The sequence below is a fragment of the Agelaius tricolor genome, unplaced genomic scaffold, assembly GCF_023055355.1.
Source record: "Agelaius tricolor isolate 1412-34295 unplaced genomic scaffold, bAgeTri1.0.p SCAF_3, whole genome shotgun sequence".
In the NCBI taxonomy this organism is placed as follows: Eukaryota; Metazoa; Chordata; class Aves; order Passeriformes; family Icteridae; genus Agelaius; species Agelaius tricolor.
The window spans coordinates 23,258,979-23,279,888 of NW_027269263.1; the positions used below are offsets into that span (position 1 = coordinate 23,258,979).

The window sequence follows — 20,910 nt, forward strand, 5'->3', positions numbered from 1 at the left end:
CTCCATCTCTCTGATATTTAGATGTCTCCCACTGCTACAGAATAAGAGCACTTTACAAGCTTTTTACTGCCATGATACTCAGGCTAGCCTATGATGCCAGCCACTACCCACTCCTGGCCTGCTACAACTTTTTTGCACAGCTGTGGCAAGTTGTTCAGTTTTTCTGGCCTTGGACATGTAAACAGAGTAATCAGAGCAATCATGCTTTGTAAGGAGAAATTTAGGGGAAACCAGTCCTTACCAAGGGTTTACTTTCATCCCTTCAAGGCTTGGTTAAGAGACAAACTGAAGCACATAACAGTACTAAGCCTATTTATCCTCCCACATCTCTACAGTCAGGAAATACCACACCCCCAGCTTCTATGGCATACCTACCATTACTGAATTGCTTCACAGCTTCAAAGAGTAGATCCAAGAACATCCGGATCTCTTCTGGCAGCGAGCCGGCCAGAAATCGCAGAACAATCGACATGCGAGTGCTTGCTGAAGACTTGCCCTGTGTTTTGCTCCCTGTTTTGTTTCTCATTCTGCCATAGAGAATCCTTCCAAAACCAAAAAGAGGTTGCATTAGCTTTCAGCAAGCTATCTGTTTTCCAGCCTCTTATTCTGCAGGGGAAACTCGGTTTAAAAATATTCTCTAATGAAAGTTCTCCCTTCAGGTTCTCCACTGAACTATTCCATATTACCCAAAAACATCTTAGTGAAAGATCAGCTTCTGCTTCTACAATGGAAGCTCTGCTGGAAACTTCAGGTATAAAACTGGTTACTTTGCAGGACAATTCACATCACTGCAAATAGCTGGCAACACTCAATGAACTGAAATGTCCTCACAGTCCTCTGTAATCCTTAGTAGAAACAGTATGTACCAAAATGCTGTTTTTAAAGAAAACACCATTTGCATAACACATTATATAAATGTGTTAATAAGAAAACCATACAGAATATCACAAACTAAGTCATTAAACTATACCATTAAGAATGGGTTTATCCCAACTATCCAAAATGAGAAGCAGCATTACATCTCTCTGCTCATGGTACTTCGCCATGAAGCTTTTGAACTCACACTTCAGAACACACCTCATAAGAACAGGGATGAGATCTGGTCGATGCTCTGTTTTTACTACTGTGGTCTCCTCAGAAATACTGAAATGGACTATCTCTTCTTTAAAGCTCTTGTCCTCCAGTAGCCTTTGCAAGTTCTCCCTGAGAGTAACAAACATTATTTGAGGGCAGGTAGGGTTATAAACATAGACAGATAGACACACAGATGCATCTACATCTAATTACCTACCTATCTATCCTTGCTGTATACAAAATATTAAAGTACTATTTTTTCACTCTTTTATTTAAAAAAATATTTTATAAGCAATAAGTTCAAGCTAATGATGTAGACAGGTAAGTCCTGGATGTATTCCAAGGAAATTATTTAACTATAAACTACAGTTTTATGCTGTCACTTTCTTTGGGTGGTTATAAATCATCAGTACAAAAGACATCTTTGAAAATGATGGAACTACTAACACTACTGACACTATTCTGGCCCAGAATGGAAGTGTTGTTATTTTTCTCTAAACAAAAAAGAGACACTGATCAACCTCAAGATCTGATTTCCTCTCTTAGATACAAAACTTACAGCTGACTAAAATTAAACTTTACATATATGTCTTCAACAAATACAGGACCCCAAATAAAACTGACCCCAAAGCAGGCTTCTGATATGTTAGCAGGCTAATTCACCAGTGCTAAAATAATATAAAAGCTTTTACCTGTATGGCAGTAGATGAGGATGCTTGTATGTCATTATACAGTCAAGAGCTATTCTCTGCACATTCTGGTCTTGATGAGACAGTAACTGCAAATAACAAAAGAAAGAAAATGAGTCCCTATCTAGGAGGCAGAAATGCTTACTGAAAATAGTGAAACAACCCAAAGGCTACCGGCTCAAGCAGGTTTTGGACTAACTTATTCAAATGGAAGCAGAATGTATGTGTTGCCAGTATAAAGCCAAGATGTACATGCACAACTTCCACTCATAAAAAGGGGCATGGTTGCTGACAGTTCATATATACTTTTCCTTCCTACCTACATAGGATAGTTATAATATTATGGGTTTTTTATAGCTGTCTTTTGGACCATTATGAGTTTGCATTCATCATCAAAACCAGTTATCAGCTGTGTATCTAAGAAGAGTGGATTAAAAAGCAGACTACCCAAACCATTCCAAGATATCTGTATTTCTTTCCTATGACAAACACAAACTACTTGGAAGACTTGGTATGCAAAGTCTCAGTGAGATTCTCCCTCTCTTGAAGATGACTCCTCATAACCTAGGCACTAAACAACACCAAGGAGTGGTCACAGCACCAAGACTACCTGAGTTAAAGAACTGTTTGCACAATGCACTCAGGCACATGGTTTGATTCTTGGGGTGTCCTCTGCAGGGCCAGGAACTGGACTCAATGGTCCTGATAGATCTGTTCCAACTCAGCATATTCTGTGATTCTGAGATTCAGAAAATCTGAGGGAAAATCTCAGGGAAAAGAAGTTGAGAAATACAGATCATTTCCCCAGGCAGCATCTTTATCAGCTCTTCAGTCTTCTACTAAATAGCACAGCAAGTGTCATCAGAGGTCACTTTGCCATGACGTCCCTATGCCAGATGGACACACCAGCCATCACAATGCATATACTAAGACACAGAAATGCAAACACTAAGTGATGAAATAATCTTTCTTCTTGTGCCAGGCTGTTCTTCCCACAGTGATTTGACCTTTACACGACTGCCCAATATTTTGCTAAGAACACAGGCAAGCAAACACATCGATCAACTGTTTTTCTAAGCAATACTTTGAGATAGACTGAAACAGAGTGGATGTCTACTAGAGGTTGTCAAATTCAGGGACTAAGGAATGGAGCTTTCAACACCCACAGCCTCAGAAAACAAACTGGGAACAATGAGAGCAATCCCCAATGACCGGAACAAATCCACAAACTGGGAACCAACACAACCCTGTGAAATTAAAAAATTAAAAAACAAAACCATTTTAAGGATTGTAAAATAAAGAATTAGAATCCCTCTTTGAAGTCATAATTTTGACAATTCTTTCAGGGAAATCCCTAGAATCAAGCAAATTGAATATTCTTCAAGAAGAAATTCCTTTTTTGATGCTTGATAATCTCTTGTACATACTGGCCATACTCTTAGTATACAAAACACTATAGACAAAGACAGATCTCCTTAGATCTTCCCCAAGTTTTGGATTCTAAGTTTTCCCCCATATCCTGCATGAAGTGATATGCATGAAGAAACAGATATACTCTGCAGCCACTCTTCCACCTTGCCAAAGACTACTACTTGTCAGCTGTCAGATCTGTTTGCCAGTGCCTGGAAAACTAAGCCAGGTCTCTTAAGCAGGTCTTAGCCTAAGGGGCTCATTTCAAGTGAAGCCTGTTAGAAAGTCCCCTCAAGGACAGCTCCTTTTTCAGCTATCACAGCTGAGATCAAAAAATGACAGCTTTCCTCAGTATTAGACATGGCACTCAAATAAAGAGTTGATTGATTAGTAGTATTTCTAAGAGTAAGCAGATAGCCTCACCTGGGTATACAAGGCATTCAACTTCTGCTCCAGATACAATGCACGAGGATTTGAGAATTTTGAGAAAACTTGTAAGTGGGCTATTAGTTGCCTGCAAAACAAAGCAATGATTTTTAAAAAGATCCAGGAGACAAACGAACAGGGAACTTAGGTTAAAATTCATTAACAAGAAAGAAAACAAAACACAACACAAGAGGATCCCAAGTCTTCAGCACTATTTCAGACATCTCAAGAAGTGTCCTGCTCCCTAAGCAGCTCCTTCCAGCTGTCACTTCACTGCACAGAGAACGCCTTTACTTCAGCAGCACTGGATAGGTTCAGTTTTTTCATGAGAAAGGGGTAAATTAAGGATGCTTACTTTTTTTAAATTAAAGATGCTTACTTTTTAAATTAAGGATGATTACTTTTCTCTGCCAACCCAGCCTAGAACACCAAAACTCTGTATTTATCTTTTTGTTTATTCACTTGCCCATAACTGGTGCCCATGTTGCTCCTACCAATGTGATGGGCTGCATTCAGCCACAGACTGGGCTGGGGCTGCAAGGACAGATGGGAGTCAGTTCCTCTAGCACTGGCAGGGTCACCTCACATCTGCCCCACGTCCTCCTCATGGAAAGGTGTGACCGTGGTCACAAGGGTTTTCAGGATGAACAAGAGACGAGAATGTTGACTCCATGATCAGAAGGCTTGATTTATTATTTTATAATATATGTTACATTAAGACTATACTAAAAAGAAATAGAAAGGAAAAGGTTTCTTCAGAAGCTAGCTAAGCTAAGAATAGAAAAGAATGAATAACAAAGATCTGTGTCTCAGACAGAGAGCAAGAGCCAGCTCTGCCATGAGTGGTCAGGAAATCCAAACACCCACAGGAGACCAATCACGGGCCTACCTGTTGCATTCCACAGCAGCAGATAACCATTGTTTACTTTTGGTTGCTGAAACTGCAGCTTCTCACAAGGAAAAATCCTAAGAAAGGATTTTTCATGAAAGATGTCTGCGACAGAAAGGGACAGAGAAGACCAGGATAAATGAGATCTCCTCTACCAAGTGTGCTGTGGGACTGGTAGAAGCTGTCCCCATTCAGCTGCTAATTTACAGTGAAACCTCCACACACTTGAGATGGGCCACCCTCTTCCATGGCTGGGCATAGACAACGGATGAGTAGGATGCCTTCCAGGAACCTCACAGGGAGCCTGGAGCAGGTGCTCCCTGCTTCAGCCATGCTTCCCAGGACACAGGGTGCAGCCCCACAAGGGAGTCCTCCCTGGCACAGGCCTGACCTGGGAAGGGAGGTCACTCCACAACTCATTAACACACCCCCGGTAAATCTTTCATGCCTTTGTTACAGCTACCGGGTGCTAATGTTTCCACTTCACTGCACAGATGTTCTGAGATGGAGGCTGGGAAAACAAAAAAATATCTTGGACTGTCACTGTATTTTAATTGCTGATAACTTGCAGATACAAGCCAGACTCCAGGAAAAAAAATGAAACACCCATAGGACACCTGGGATTAAATGACACTTTAGGTCACATATCAAATACTTGTATACTTGTCTTGTTCCAACATATAAGGTGACATTTTGAAGTTCTCTGTCATTACAAGGGTGATCCTTTGCAAAAGAAGTGTCAGAATATAACTCTTTGTGCTGTATTTGTAAGGGATATTAGACAGAGGTCATCACTGGGGAGAATTCATACAAAGAGCAACTTTCTCCAAGCATTCAGCACTGCAACAATGACACTCAGCAACATGCAGCTTCAGTCTACCAAATAAAAACCTTGGTCCCTACAAAGACAAGATTTATAATGGGCAGGAAATGGCAGAATCCCAATATTCTATACCTAAATATCCCAATATTTTATACCAATATTCTATAACAGAATCCAAATATTCTATACCTAAACAAATAATCTAATTTTTTGAAGTGTTTGGCAATGCCCACAGTTTTCAAAGACTAACAGATATGCACAGAGAAGCCAGGGAAACCAGGTACAAGAGTCTCTGGAAACTTCAGAATACTACACATTTTTTGCCCAAAGTAAAACACACCACAGACAGGTCAGCAGGTAATGCGATAATGATAAAACCTGGGCAATGTGTTTTAGTACTGTACAGGCAGAATCTCTGACTTGTAATCCACTGAGAAATGATGAAGCACTAGCAAAAGAAGAAAAAATAATATATACAAAACCACAGCTTGTATCTCAATGTGAGCTGCTGAATCTGCCTTTCCATGAGAGCACTAGCAAAAGGGAAAACTAAAAATACTTACTTAGCAGCAGCTCTTCTTGTTTTCTTTTTCGGTACTCCTATACTAATTGGTTCCCCTTCTTCCTTTTCTTCTTCCTCCTCCTCCTCCTCCTCCTCCATAGCAACATCATTCACCTCTTCAGCGACTATTTGTTTTTCTGCTATGGTACCACTAATTTTCCTTCTGAGATCCTGAGATGGAGCCACTAAGGAATCTGCTGGGTAGTACTCATTTCTGTGTTTAAAAAAAAAGAAGGAAGGAATTAGAAGCATAACATTTCTCAAGGTTTTAGGGCAACAACATCAACTAAAAACCTCACCATTCTTACTGTAACATCTTATTATGTCCATCATACTGTCTGATATGTGCACACATATGCAAGCACACCATTGCTTTCCCTCCAGGGGCAGAAATTTGAATCAGCCTCTAACAAAATCAGTATTTTCCCCATCCTGGGGGAAAACACTTTGGTATTCTGTGATTCCAAACTAAAGTGTGTTTTCATTAAAGAGGAACTTCATTTCCACTGAAATCACTCTGTAACTGAGTAACGAGAGTGACAATGTCAAGTCAATGAATGAGTAGCAGAGACCTACTACTGTAAGTTTCATTTCAGCCTGCTTCATTTCTAACAGAATCCACACTTCAATTAAAAGGTTACCTCTACTGGAAACAGACATGTCATCAGCCATGCATTCAAGAAATAAAGTCTCTAATGGGATAGCCACTCTTAAAGCTCAGCAATACATTGAAAGCAATGTGTTGACTCAACTGAAAAATAAATCTTACTTACCGAATGAATCTCAAAAGAAGTGGGGAAAGTTCCCTCGACCGTGGCTCCACTCTGTCCGGAAACTTATCCAGTGCTTTCCAAAGTAGGAACCTGTAATTTGTGTGGTCCAGCCGTTCACTGCAATCTGTTCTACTCCTCAGCTGCTCCAGAAAGACAGTCCCCACCTCTCCTTCTGGCATCTTCTCACTTTCTGTTTCAGCAATGCTCTCCTCCTGTTCATCTAATTCATCTTGCAGCTCCATTTCTACAGAAGAGATAAGAAAATCTTTTCAGGTTACTTCATAATCACCAATAGCAAGGAATCCATCCCCCATTACAAAAGTAATACATTTGGTGACATGCTCCTGTTTAGACACAACTGTATTTAACACTGACCTGAAAGACACACATTGCTTAGAAAGTGTTCTAGGATGCCTTGCAACCCTGGCACTTCTCAACTGGGCTCAGTTCCCCTGAGTAACAGAGAAGTTCACAAATGGCTGCACACTTGTGACTCTGTATTGAAATATTAGATTGCATATGCCCATAGGTAAACCTCAAGAGCACACACTGTGTGCAGAAATTCCACGGAGCAGGAAGATGGTCTGCACCATTACACAGGTTTTGTCACTGCTCCTGATCAGTCTGAGCAGTGCCAGCCTTAAGCAGAGATGAAACTGCTGCAGGGTTTCCAACAACCTGCAACTCCCTCCTGTAATGCAGGTGGCCTTTTCCAGCTACTGTTTGGTGTTTAGGACAGGAGACACAGCTTCCTCACAAGCCTCTCTACTCCTGCCCTGGACATGACAGAAGTACTGGTTCTGAATTCCCCCATCATACATAAATTTGGGGAACTTGAAAAACAGGCATATAATTCACCATTTACCTGGGTTGCTATGATAACCATGCTTAGGATAGGTGACTTACCAGCATAGCTAGCAGCCCTCTCCAAATGTTCATACAGGACCTTCCAGAACTGTTTATTCTCCATTTCCTTTGCATGAGAACTAACAAAGCAGAATACAGCATGAAATTAGAAGGAAGATAAGAAAAGGCAAGCGTCACTCAGCTAGTTATCAACTACCACAATCAAAGGCTTTGATCACTGCTTTAATGTGGCTGTCCAGAGACAGGACATCTGCACAATGCAGCTGTAGCACTTCCTTGCCTTTTCTCATGGATCCCAAATGTCAACTGTTATTAAAATAATCTGGTTGTATCCCATGACTTCAAATGAACTCAAAATTGAGTAAAAATATTCTCAAGCTTTCTACTGACTTCTGTACAGCAAATCATATAGAATCAAAGGAAGAATTACCATGGACATATCTTTTGAAGAGCTGGTTTAATTTTTTTCTTTAATTAATTCACTGGTTTGAAGAGGAAAATCCCATCCTTTTTAATCATACAACAAAGGGAGGAAAAAAGAAGATGAAGTCATGCTGAAAGAAGTCACTTATTTTTTCACCATGCTAAGACTTCCCTACTCTTTAGTACGATTTAGAGGTTTTCCAGTAAGGACAGAAAAGTTAGCAGATGAGGAAACAGAGAGATTTCTTGTTCCTTTAAACATTTGTGAAACATAAATCAAATCCTGCTACCTCTGACTAAAAACTCTTGTTGAAACTCTGATGTTATTTGACTGTATTTGTTGCAAGTTCCCTTTGAAGTAAAAAAATCAGGAAGTAAACTGAAGAGTCTACACAGGCTGAGATTTGAGAGATCAAATTAATTTCAGAAGATCTCACATGAAGGTTCTCTTGCACAAATCTCTCCAAACTGGACATTTTTTACCTCAGCTTCAGTTCACAGAAGAATGAAAGGAATGTCCTGTGACACAACTACAGACTGCAGCATCCAACTGCATATACTCACGTTATAAGTTCAGTTACAGGATCCCAGAGAGGGCTGAAGTTAATATAAAGCATTCCTAGTAAATACCGAAGAGGCACCTAGAACGACACACAACACCATCTTGTGAGATGCAGAAACACTAGTTAAAGACCAACCAAGCTCCTCTAACCTTTCTTTCTCTCAAAGGGGAAACTTTGGTCTAAGATGTTTTCAGGACTGCTACAAGAGATGAAGGATGTCACATACATAATAATTTCTTCATGTGGAATATCTAGAACCCATTTATTTCTTCATAGCTTCATGTGGAAATCTAGAACCCATTTACTGTAAGCTACACTGAGATCTCATAACTATACCAAAATAATATGAATATGGAAAAACCAGTTCAGGACAGATGATCTGGACTGTCTCTCTCACCAACTTCAGTGCTGCCACAGCAAAATGAGGGACCTCAGACAGATGAAAGTTTGCCCAGAGGAGTACTCACTGCACTAGGCCTAATGGCATGATCTCCTCACTGAGCTACATGGAGGAGTGACCTACAATCCTTCCTCATGGATGTGAGGGCCCCTTTAGCTCAGCAGCAGAGGACATTCAACAATTAGAGGCATAAAAAAATTCCTGCTGAAGCAAGATCCAGAAGTGAGGTCACCAATAGCCAGTGAGAGTCCTACCAATGTTCAACCACACTGAGGACATGGCAAGGTCATGAGTTTAAATTTGCTCACATCTCATTTCTCCCTGGAATCATTTGCCTTCCTTTCCATGACTTCAAACGCAGATTAATCTGACTGTGGGCCATTTATCTGGATACCACTGTTTTACTACTTAACACAGTACTCCTGAGGACAATGGGATCTGGGATCCCTACTAACAAGTAAGTTTTCTAAAACATAATCTGAGAGTTAATTGACTTTTTTGATGCACTCTCATTAAACACTCTGCAATCCATGTGATGAAATAAGAACATTCTCTTGGAATAAAGGAATGTGACAACTGCTTTTTGACAATAAATCCTTACCTCCTGCAAAGATCCACTTGGTATTGCAGGCTGCACTATGTCACATCTTAGTTTCCTCAAATGGAGAAGTTTTTCTCTGTAATCATTCACTGTTGCTGGCACAAGTTCTGCTTGGAGCAATATGGAAAATAATGGCTGGAATTCCCCTGTGCCATCACCCTGAACAAACAAGTGACATGAATTCTATTAGAGTACCTTTATCTCATTGAAAAGTACTTCAAAAAAACTATACAGACTCACAGCCATTCTGGACAAAAGAACAAAGTCAAAGGACTTGCTCTGGTTTCCACCATTTAGGAACACATCTGAGAACACCAGGAGGTGGGGGACTAAGAAATAAGACTGGAATGTGAAAGGACAAAAGCAGAGGACCACCTCTACCAGATACATTTTGTTTCTGCTAAGTGAACAACACTTCACACAAAACACAGATAGCTTTGAAATGTTAAATGAAAAGCTTTAGCCCTACCTCAATCTGTGCAGAAGGTGGATTATCAAAATGGTTTAGAATTCGAACCGTCAACAGCCGGACCTATTCCAAGGAGAAGCATATGTCAGGCAATATGAATTGACAAATACACACCTCCAGAGAGATTAATGTCTGGTACAGCACACTGATTTCACTAGGTTCACCTTGGTGCTGAGAAACAGATGAATTCCTGAAGTCTAGAAAGCAATTAGAAGTGAATGCATTATGCTCCTGCCCTGATTTAGCTCTAGGGAAGAGGCAAGGCTGACAGGGCTAACAGTTAACCTCTGTTAACTCATGCCCCATTGACACAGGTCTCAGCAGACACTATGGAAGTAATGGCTTTACAGTCTCATCATGCCTCTCCTTCCAGACTTTATCATTTAACTAAGTTTACTTATGTTTGATTGTTAAAATACAAATTACTTTGCATGTGCTCAAAACAGCAGATTACCTTGGAAACACCAGTGGAAATATTAGGATGCAACTTCTCAAACAAGTCCATTAGGTTCCTTTGGGAAAGGGGCTCCTGGCAGCCACATAATGCCAGCCTCGTGTAATAGAGATCAGCCAACAGCAATGCAGAGGGGTCTGAAGGGAAAGTGCTAAAACAACAGAAGATTTTATTAGCATACAGAAAGCACTGCAACAACACTGGTATTAAAAAACAAGGCAGTAGGGATAACTACAACATTAAGGGAAAATTCCATGATTTCAGACTCTGCTTGCAGCAGCAGGCCAGTGAAATTAGACTTCACCAGCACAATGACTTGTAGCTGCAAAACCCATGACAGCCCAAGAGGCATGAGATCCCTCCTTTGTGTCAATCAGGCTTGTCAAGCTGAGGCTTGCATGCTGGACACACAGCTGCAGAAAATAAATCTGCATAGGTCACACCAGGGCTTCTGGTACTGCCCAGGTGCTCAGTCAGTGATCAACTTCAACAGAAGAGAAATAATCTAGGTTTAGGTGAGACCCCAGGAATCCTGTCTGCTCACAGAGAAACCTCCTTCTGCTCCCTTACATCCCTTGCTCCAAGCAGGTTTCACATCCCCTGCACAGAGCTGACAGGAAAACATTAGACTAAAGCTCATTGCCAATAATTCCTGTCTGATCTGGGCAAGTTGTTTTATGTCCATCATGCCCCAGACATGAGCACCATAACTTCCTAAATGAACAGGATGTTTTGAAGCTCAAGCCACTAAAGACTTGCAGATGCCAGAGAGAGCATTCAGCTCTCTCCCTGTCCCTCCAGCCAGAGAGTTTTCTGTGCTAATTATAAGTTAAATAGAGTGAAAATAAATAAAATGGAGTACACAAAATCTCCTCCCATTGTGGAGCAAGCACAAACATGGGTATGCAAGGGCATGGTGGAATCCCAACACCAGGAGCAAACTCAGGCTTTTGACACAGCTCAGAAAGTGCTGTTCCTGTCTCTTTTGTCATTATAATGTAACACAGAATTACTAGGTGCAGCATTCCAAAGCAAAACCAGAACCAGGGTAGCACTCCAACATAAAACTAGAACCAACTTACTTGACACACTACCCTGCAGCTAAGAAAGCATCAGTTTGCAGAGAAAATGTCATTGAACAGGAACTACATCTACCTAGCTCTCCAAAGAAAGAGCCTACAACTTTGCTCCATTACATAACCACAATACTGAAGCAATGCACCAGCAATGCACCAGCATAACAGAATGGACAGCACACAAAGAAGCATTTAACCAGCTCTTATGTAAAGGCAAAGGCAAATTTTTGCCCTTCCAAGGAAAACCATGAAGCACCACAGAACAGGCAGAGTTTACTTACGTCACCAAGCTCTTGACACGCTCCACAGGTAACAAATGGAGTACTTCAGCAGATTCCACCAAACTAAGGAGAGTACTTACAGCTTGGCAGGCCACAAACAGGTTTCCTGGAGCAGAGAAAGAACAAGAACATCTTGTAAATTTACTCAGCTCTCAGTGACTTGTGCTTGTATGGTGCATTCCCATCCTGGTACGGCTGGAGTCAGAGAAATAAGGTAGCATATGGAGCCCAGAACTGGCATGTGTATTTTCTAACCATAACACACAACCATAACACATAAAAGAAGTGCTTCCCTGGCTATCAAAGTAAGTGCCTCCTGCAGCAAGCCAGCACTGAAAACTGTGACAGCTCCCAGTTTGCATGTTTCCATCACACCCACATGTGCAGAAAGCAGGGATCTGGAGCTAAGCACTGTGGCAGGAGTCACAGACAGCACTCTGCTCAAAAGGAAGAAATGCTGCCAAATTGATGTGAATGCAGCAAAAACAAAGCAAAAATACATACTGATGCCACCACTACACAGGTGCCTATAAAACTGGAACTTTGGCAATGCACTACTGTGTAAGATCTTTAAAGCTGTCCCATGTACCTAAAGACTGAGTATATATTAATGAATGGCAGGTGGATTTGCTGAATTCTGTCTCCTTTCTAAACCTCTCAGACTCCTTTCGAGATGGAGGGTTTCCCAGAAGCACAAGATAGCCAATGCCCTGCCAGGCAAGAAAGGGCAATTCCTTTCCCATCACACTTCTAAATTAGCAAATATGTTGCTTTAAAAAAAAAAAAAAAAAAAAAAAAAAGAGAAAAAGAGTAATTCCCCTCCTTCATCTCTTTCCAGGTTAAAGAAATATTGTTCCTAAACCAGGCAAATTAAAGAAAGTTTTTAAAAGATTTAGCTCTCTTACATGCTGCCAATGGAAAAGAAAGGGAAGTGAGCATTCATATCCTATTTATTCCTCTGCAAACATTCCTCTATTCTAAGTTGCATAATTCCCCAGGTATGTGATTTCCCAGATCCTGCTAACCATTAACCTCCACAAGGAGCTCCTCAAAGAGAGAAGAAACATCAAGTAATGACAGGAGGAAACTTTCTGCATCTATCTGCATAGTGTAAGGACAGTTCCCAAGGTGCAATCTGCATGCCCTTTGGTAGCAGTAGGCCCATGCTGGACAAAGATAGCAGCTTCCACCTCACTACAGACACTCCTGTGTGATCAATAAGGGAAGCACTTCCATACTGGCCCTGAAGAGCTGCCAGAGATACCTTGCTGTTGCTCTGACCCAGTTTTCAAGCCCGTTTCCTTGCACTCCACAGCAACCAGAACACCAGAAATACCCAGTTCTGAAACTTGCACTTTGCCTCAGGGCTAAGAGGGCAGGAAGGTCAAATAGAGCACAGGGAGCCTTGCAGCGGCAGTGAGAGAAGACTGGAGTCCTAGTAGAAGGTGAAGGAATTGCAGGAATCATGGAGGTGGAAAGAATGCCAGGGGATGAGAAAAGTATCCAGGAACTCTAGTTTGGGGGAAGGGTGAAGAAAACCAAGCAAATAAGTGTAATATGGGACAATAGGAGGCATGAGTACAGGACTGAGGATGCATTTACTTTCTTTTCCCTTATCAACAAAGGAAGAAATAGCAATGTGCCTCTGGCATGCACACAGAGCCTGAGCAGTGCTGCTACTACTGCCAGCAAAGATGAGACCCAAGAAAAGAAATTCTAGATACTCCTTTTTTAGGCTAAGTACATTACCAATAAAACAATCATGACAGCATGAAAAACCTGCAAATATGATAAAAGAAAGACCTAAATGCTTGACAAAGCTTCTTTAAAGAAGAAAAAGCAATAGAGCTGATTGGTGGATACATTTAGGAATAGTAACAAAGGTATTATAAATGGAAAATGACAGACAGCTCTTACAAACAAAGGAACAATGAATACTCAACGTGAAGCATTCAGAAAGTTGTTTTTAGCTTGTCACAAGGTCAAATACTTTCTAGATCTCTGAGTAACTGCCCTGCTCTATGCAGGCTCAGTTAATTTTTTTTTTTCTGGCGAGAGAGGGAAGACAACCAGTAACCAACTCTTCCTGGAGAAAAGATGCAGCATTTAGAATTGGTGGTGCCTCTTGGGTCAGAGATGGTGTAGTGGTTTTGGCTGGGATAGAGGCAATTTTCTTCATAGCAGCTAGTATGTAGCTCTGTTTTGGATTTGTGCTGGAAACTGTTGATAACAGAAGGATGTTTCTGTTACCAAAGAATAGCACTCACACAAGGGCTTTCCTGCTCCTTTCCTGCTCCTCACCCCACTCCACCAGTGGGGAGGCTGGAGGTACACAAGGCATTGGGAGGGGTGTTGTCATTTAACTCCAGCCAGCCACCAAAGCCCCTACAGCCACTTGCCCACTCCCCCACCAGCAGCATCAGGGAGAGAATCAGAAGGGTAAAAGCCAGAAAACTTGTGGGTTGAGATAAAGCAAAAAAGCCATGAACACAAGCAAACCAGAACAAGAACCTGCTTCCCATGGGGAGGCAGGTGTTCATCCATCTCCAGGAGAGCAGGGCCCCATCACATGTAGGGATGACTTGGGAAGACAAATGCCATCACTTCAAACATCCCCTCCCTTCCTCCTCCTTCCCCACAATTTATATACTGAGCATGAAGTGATAAGGTCTGGAATATCCCCCTTTGGTCAGCTGTTCTGACTGTGCCTCCTCCCAGCCTGCCATGTACCCTTAGCCTCCTTGGCAGCACGGCACCATGAAAAGCAGAAAAGGCCTTGGCAGCAGCAGTAGGCTCAGTAGTAACGAAAACACCTCTGTATCATCAACCCTGTATTCAGCACAAATCCAGAACACAGCCCCATACCAGCCACTGTGATGAAAACTAACTCCACCAGTGGAACACAGCTGGGACAGCTGACCCCACTGATCAAAGAGATATCCCCTATCATACAGCACCATGCTCAGCATTTAAAACAGGGGCAAGAAGAAGGCATGCCATTTGTCTTCCCATGTAACTGTTATGAGTGATGGAGCCCTGCTTTCCTGGGATAGCTGAACACGTGCCTGCCTTTGGGAAATGGTGAATGAATTTCTTATTCTGCTTCACTTGCATGCATGGCTTTTGCTTTATCTGTTAAACTATCTGTATCTCAACCCTTGAGTTTTCTCCCTTTTTACCGTTCTGATGCTCTCCCCTCATCCCTGCTGAGTAAGCAAGCAGCTGTGTGAGGCTTAGTTGCTGGCTGAGGTTAAAATACAACACTTCTTTCTGGTACCCAACATGTGGCTTGCAAGGTTAGAAGAAACAGCAGTGTGCCTCTGGCACACACAGAGCCTGAGCAGTGCAAGGTTGCAATGTGCAGGCTGAACCCTGATTGAAAGCTGTTATTGCTGTTTAGCTATTAATATTAATTGGCAAGCTTCTGTGCCTGCCATAAGGCTTGCTTGTCTTACTGTATTTTATCAGCCACTGATCATTAGTGACTGCTTTTTGCTTTCACAGCTGTAGTGCTGTACTGCTTAGCATCCTTCTCTGCTGTACCTGGGAACATTTTGGTAACAGCCATGGCAATGCACCCAGGTGGGCAGGTGGCCAGGGCAGTGCTGCTCTTTTTGTCCTGCTGTACCAGCCAGGCTGGAACTCCACTGTGAACTTGAGTCAATCAGATTGTGACCTATGGACAAGTCCACACAGGAGCAGGATATCCCAAAGCATCTATGGCTGTGGTTAAGTCCATGACAGAGTAGATACATCTCAAAGCAACTATGGCTTTAGTTATGTCTATGCTGTAGCAGGTGTACCTCTGAAGGAATTGTGACCCAAGGGTAAATCCAGGCTGGAGAAAGTACACCTGAAGCATCTGTGCCTGTGGGTAAGTACATGCTGCAGCAGGTACACTGTGAGTCCTCCCCAGGTATGCATGAGGTCATGCTGGAGCACCTCAAAGTGTGTGGCCACAGACAAGTTCATGACAGCAGGTACATTCCTGAGGGAGAGCAGCCATGGGTAAGGCCACATTTGGAGCAGGTACATCTCTGAAGGCACTGTGGCCCATGGATAAGGCTACCTTGGAACGGATGCACCCCAAAACACCTGTGGTGATGGGGAAGCCTACACCACAGCAGGTAAACCCCAGGAGAAACTGGGACTTGTATGTAAGACTCCACTTGGAGCAGGTACTCCCCTCACAAGACTGTGGGTAAATTCAAACCCAAGCAGGGGCAAGGAGAAGAGTTCATTGCAATGTTAAGCCCTGTGGCCTGGCCCAAAGGGACTGGGGTGGAGATTATAACAGATACAACTTTAAATGGTTGTAACCCATTTCATTTGTATGTGGTAGGTTTAAGGCACATGTTGTAGGAACTACTATAGCAGGAACCACCCAAACCAATGGAGGACAAGCTTTACAAGAAGCAGTGTAAGTGCAGCAGTGAATTAACATGAGCTGACTCTGGTGGCAAACAATTCCACACAAGACACCAACTCTCCTGTCCTGAGTGACCACCATAACAGATGGAACCCAGATTTGTGGATAAAATGAACTCAGCAGATAATTCTGTGAACATTTTACAGGGGTGGTCCACAGACTAAGGGAATGATATATCAAAGGATGGGAGGGGAAGAGGTGGATAATGAGGCTGCATTGGATAGTGTGATACCTGAGTATGACATAAATGGCATTGAATAACAGGCAGGGAATGTGCTGGTTTTGGCTGGGATAGAGCTGAGTTTCTGCATAGCAGCTGGTATGAGGCTCTGGCTTGGATCTGTGCTGAAAATAGTGTTGACAACACAGGAATGTTTTTGTTATCAGTGTGCAGCACTCACAAAAGCATCAAGGCCTTTTCTGCTTTTCCCACCAGCCCACTAGTGAGTGGGCTGGGAGTGCACAAGGAGCTGGGAAGGAACACATCCAGGACAGCTGACCCCAACTGACCAAAAGGATATTTGAAAACATATGGTCATGCTCAGCAGATAAAGTGGGAATGTTCAGAGTGATGGTGTTTGTCTTCCCAAGTCACTATTATGCATGGCATAATGCTGCTTTCCTGGAAGTTTCTTGCCCACCCATGGGAAGTGGTAAATGAATTTCTTGTTTTGCTTTGCTTCTGTGTACAGCTTTTGCTTTACCTATTAAGCTGCCTTCATCTCAGTCCACAAACTTTCCCACTTTTACTACTCTGATTCTCTGCCCCATCCCACTGGGCAAGTATGAGCAGGTGAGCAGCTGGGTGGGGCTTAGTTGCCAGCTGGGGTTAAACCACAAGGGTCTTCTTTGGCACCCAACACAGAGCTCAAAGGGTTTGAGACAATGATATTTAATTGGAGTTTATAGCTGTCATTGATGAGTAGCTATTCACTGACAGATGCTAACACCCTAAACTTTGCACTATAGGTTTGAATTGGAGCTTATGAGTCAGTCTCTTCTTTTCAGCCTGGATTTGATTTAGATAGGTTTCCTTCCTCTTTTTTTTCCTCACTTTCTTCTTTTTCTTCCCAATCACCTCTGTCTTCCACTATGCAGGACATCTGTCACCCCATCATTATTAGGAACAGCAAATGTTCCTCTGTTTTCCTGGAGGTAGTTTCCTCCCAAGCTTTGCTCTTCTAGTTTAAGTCAAGCTGGTAATTTTGGATACAATGCTACCACTATTCATTTTCATGCTTTGTAAGATCAGAAAAACTGCTTTTATTTTTTTATATATCAACAAAAAGCAAATAAACAGGAAGTAACTGTAACTGACCTTTGCAGAGGCTTCCTTTGTCAATGGCTGTGAAGAGAGAGTCTATAAAATTCGTCACATGAGGCAGAATGTGGTCTTTGTTCATTGGTCTGTTCAAAATAAATCGGAAGACTTTTATTTCTGTTACACTGACACCTACGTATAAAATTTTCAATCCTGTTTATCTTTATTAAATTACAGGTAGCTCATTCCAAGTTTGAAACCAGCAGCAAAATGTTTTTGCTATTTCTGACTCACAATTTAAGCTGTAGCACTCACTGCATCTTCTTTCTAACTAGTCCTTCAATAATTACTGAAAAAATACTGTTGAGAGAGGATAGTGCTTAAAACACACAAACTGAAATGTGTCAAGAACATCTCTATACACTAAAGCACCATATTTAGTGAGTAGGCAATCAAGAAGCTGATATTCTATTCCAGTCTTTACTGTTGACTCATGGTATTTCCATACAGCACTTGTTTTTGTCTTCTAACCCCAGTTTCCTGAGCCTAGCACTAGCACTTATAGTCCTTTCCTTAGTAAAGTGATTTCTTACAGAAAGAGAGCAAATAGGCAGTAAGAAAGTAGACAGTACTACAGAAATACATGACAACAGTACCTTAGAATATCCCTTACCTAATATGTGGTAGTACAACCAAGGCAACCCAAGACTGTGAAAGGTCAGTGATGTCTTCCTCCTTCGGTAAATGCATTAAAGACAGTACATGATCCAACACTGATACTCCTGTGTTTTCTCCTTGTCTTTTACTTGTTTGTTGCCTTGTATTAGAGCTAAAAATAAACCCAAATTTTTTAATAATTCACCACTGTATATCAGAGATTTTTTTTTGCTCCTATGATATTCAAAATTACGTTGTCTACTTCTAGCAAAAAGGACTTGCATAACACAGATTTTTTTCTTCTTAGTACCTTCTACTGCACAAAACATCATCTAGTCATGCTGAAGAGCATAAAACATGGCCCCCAAGAAATATCAGCTCTTTATTTCAAGGTCAAATAATATTTCTAGAAAGACACTGGTTCTCAGTTGGACACCCTCACAACTGGGACATATAGACTCTAGGAACACCTGGGAGTCACCTCTATAACTGTTGTTAATATACCATGATAACATTGACACAGATGAATGACAGAAAACGAACAGTGAGGTAAAAGTTTTGGGACTTAAATGGAATCACAAGGTGAGCCCAAACCAACAAGCCTATTTGCAGGCAGAAAGGGCTGACACCATACTGGAACAGATGAACTGGAGTCCTTCACACTCATGCACAGCAATCTTTCCATTCCACCCAGTGTTTGCAACATCACAGTCAGAAGGCTGCATAGGCTTCACTCGTCAAGAAATACAGAAGCTCATAAAAAGGCAACAATAAGAATTATTAGAGGCATAAGAAAATACGTTTATGAAATAAACCTCAAGGAATTAGGATTGTTGGTCCAGAGAAAGAAGATCTTAGACATGTTTGATGATGAAAGCCTGCTATTTGTAAAAGCTTGATGCAAAGAGTAAGAAATATTCTGCTCTTTATGTTTCCAGCAGATAAGATAAGCAGCAAGGGATTTAAACTGCTGTAAAGAAGGTTTAAGTTATACACTGAGGACTGGGGGAAAAACCCCTAACAACCCAAGAAAAAAAAAAAAACAAAAGCCAAAAAGCCCAAATAAATAAAACACAACCTGTGTAAGTGTAAAGATACCAAAGTACTGGCCCAGACTGCCAGAGGCAGCTCAGAAATCTCCAGAATTGGAGTATTTAAAAACTAGGTAGGAGACAGGGTATGCAACTCTTGAGATGTCTCCTGACTGTAATTTACACCACTGACATTGCAAGAGCACAAAAAGCCAATCCAAGCAGGACCAAGGTCCTTGCAGCTCTGTACTCCAAATCACTGAAAAAATAGAGATCCAGAAACAAAAAAAAACAAGGGAAGAAAACCAAATTTAATCATTTTGACTCAACCTTCTGTTCCTGAAACCTCAGTGCTTCCACTACTATTAAATAAAAAGAGGAAAAAACCACACAGAGTAGATTGCTTAAAGGAAAAACCAGACCTTACATAAAAGGCAATACAAAGTCAAAAGTTTTGAATTAGCTGAGTTAGAATTACTAGAAAAATCACTATCATTAGATTAGCAATGGTCATTCTGTGCTTCAGTGGTTACCCCTAATTTTCTGAAGAGGCTCCAGGGAAAGCAACCACTTCATTGCAACCAAGCTAGGTTTGCAACTAAAAGCAGTCAAGCTGTGCCAGCACAGTGCTGCTTCTGGATTAATTACATGTCCTTTGATATCCAGCTGGGCTCTATGGCAAGACTATTGTACTGCTGCCAAGAAAGCTCCTGGACAAGACACATGCATACAGGGAAAAAAGCTGGGGCACAGGCAGGAGGTTAGCAATTATGAAAAGCTGAATTGCTGCACTCACTACAAAGGTTAACTGCCAAGGGATGCAGTTTGCATCATGGTGTAACAGATCCCCATCATATGTGCACCACAACACTGTTTGTATCAGTGACCACCTTTCCAAAGCAGCATCTCTTCTCATATGATTTCAAAAAGCCAAGTGATGTCATACTATATCACTTGGTTTGCAAATCTGCCAGCAGTGTGCCATTTTATGCAACTCCAGCAAATACTGGAGGGCAACTTTTATGTGCTCTGCACTGCCCTCAGGCCTAGAGCCACACAGACACATCTAGTGTCAGCTGAACTTGACAAGTCTCACCTGACAGATGCCTCACTGAAAACAAGAGGGTACTTTTCAAATGCCATTGAACCAATTGTAGGAGGCTCTGCTTTCACCAAAATGAGTTTAGCCAGAATTGCCACGGCCTCATCCTTTGTGATTGCATCTGTGCCAGAGAAGCAATGTTCAATGTATTCTAGAAAGCATGGGAGAAAATGCTGAAGAGACAAAAAAAAAAAGGGTCAAAGATTGGAAAGTCTTTTAACCATCATCAAATCCACAAAAAAACCCTTGACACAAACCACAGGGAAATCCAAATGCTCACAAATAAGCCAGCAAAGCATTGGACTTAGTTCTGGTGCCCCTAGACACCAGCAGGGACTGTAATTTAATGCAAAAACTCACTTTGCACCAAATCCAGTCTTATCAGGACACTCCAGATCCTTGACTTGGCTTTCACCTCCCATTTCATTTAATTAATTTGATTCCTCCCAGATCACCACTTATACAGCTTATTTTTCATTTCCACTTAATTTCTCCAGAACTCATTCTCTTCCTCCCACCCATAACACACTCACCCTCTTAACAAGCTTCTTTTTGTGAACAGGTATCTATCACCTTCTCCAACTCTGAGAACCCTTAACAACTTGAACACAATAGCACAAGTAACCTCTTTCCTTCTTATCAGATCATAA

General features: G+C 41.7%; 1 protein-coding gene across 1 annotated transcript in view; it reads right to left on the reverse strand.

The window, feature by feature from the left end:
* UTP20 (UTP20 small subunit processome component) overlaps positions 1 to 20,910 on the reverse strand; it is a 63,771-nt gene that overhangs the window by 33,176 nt on the left and 9,685 nt on the right. The window contains exons 12-26 of the mRNA XM_071423181.1: positions 20,255 to 20,433; positions 18,144 to 18,299; positions 17,528 to 17,616; positions 11,781 to 11,886; positions 10,424 to 10,574; positions 9,970 to 10,032; positions 9,501 to 9,659; positions 8,501 to 8,577; positions 7,553 to 7,632; positions 6,647 to 6,890; positions 5,875 to 6,087; positions 3,597 to 3,687; positions 1,767 to 1,852; positions 1,078 to 1,203; positions 376 to 542 (exon numbers count right to left, since the gene is read on the reverse strand). Of these exons, the coding sequence (XP_071279282.1) occupies positions 376 to 542; positions 1,078 to 1,203; positions 1,767 to 1,852; positions 3,597 to 3,687; positions 5,875 to 6,087; positions 6,647 to 6,890; positions 7,553 to 7,632; positions 8,501 to 8,577; positions 9,501 to 9,659; positions 9,970 to 10,032; positions 10,424 to 10,574; positions 11,781 to 11,886; positions 17,528 to 17,616; positions 18,144 to 18,299; positions 20,255 to 20,433 (1,987 nt within the window). The remainder of the gene's footprint in view (positions 1 to 375; positions 543 to 1,077; positions 1,204 to 1,766; positions 1,853 to 3,596; positions 3,688 to 5,874; positions 6,088 to 6,646; positions 6,891 to 7,552; positions 7,633 to 8,500; positions 8,578 to 9,500; positions 9,660 to 9,969; positions 10,033 to 10,423; positions 10,575 to 11,780; positions 11,887 to 17,527; positions 17,617 to 18,143; positions 18,300 to 20,254; positions 20,434 to 20,910) is intronic.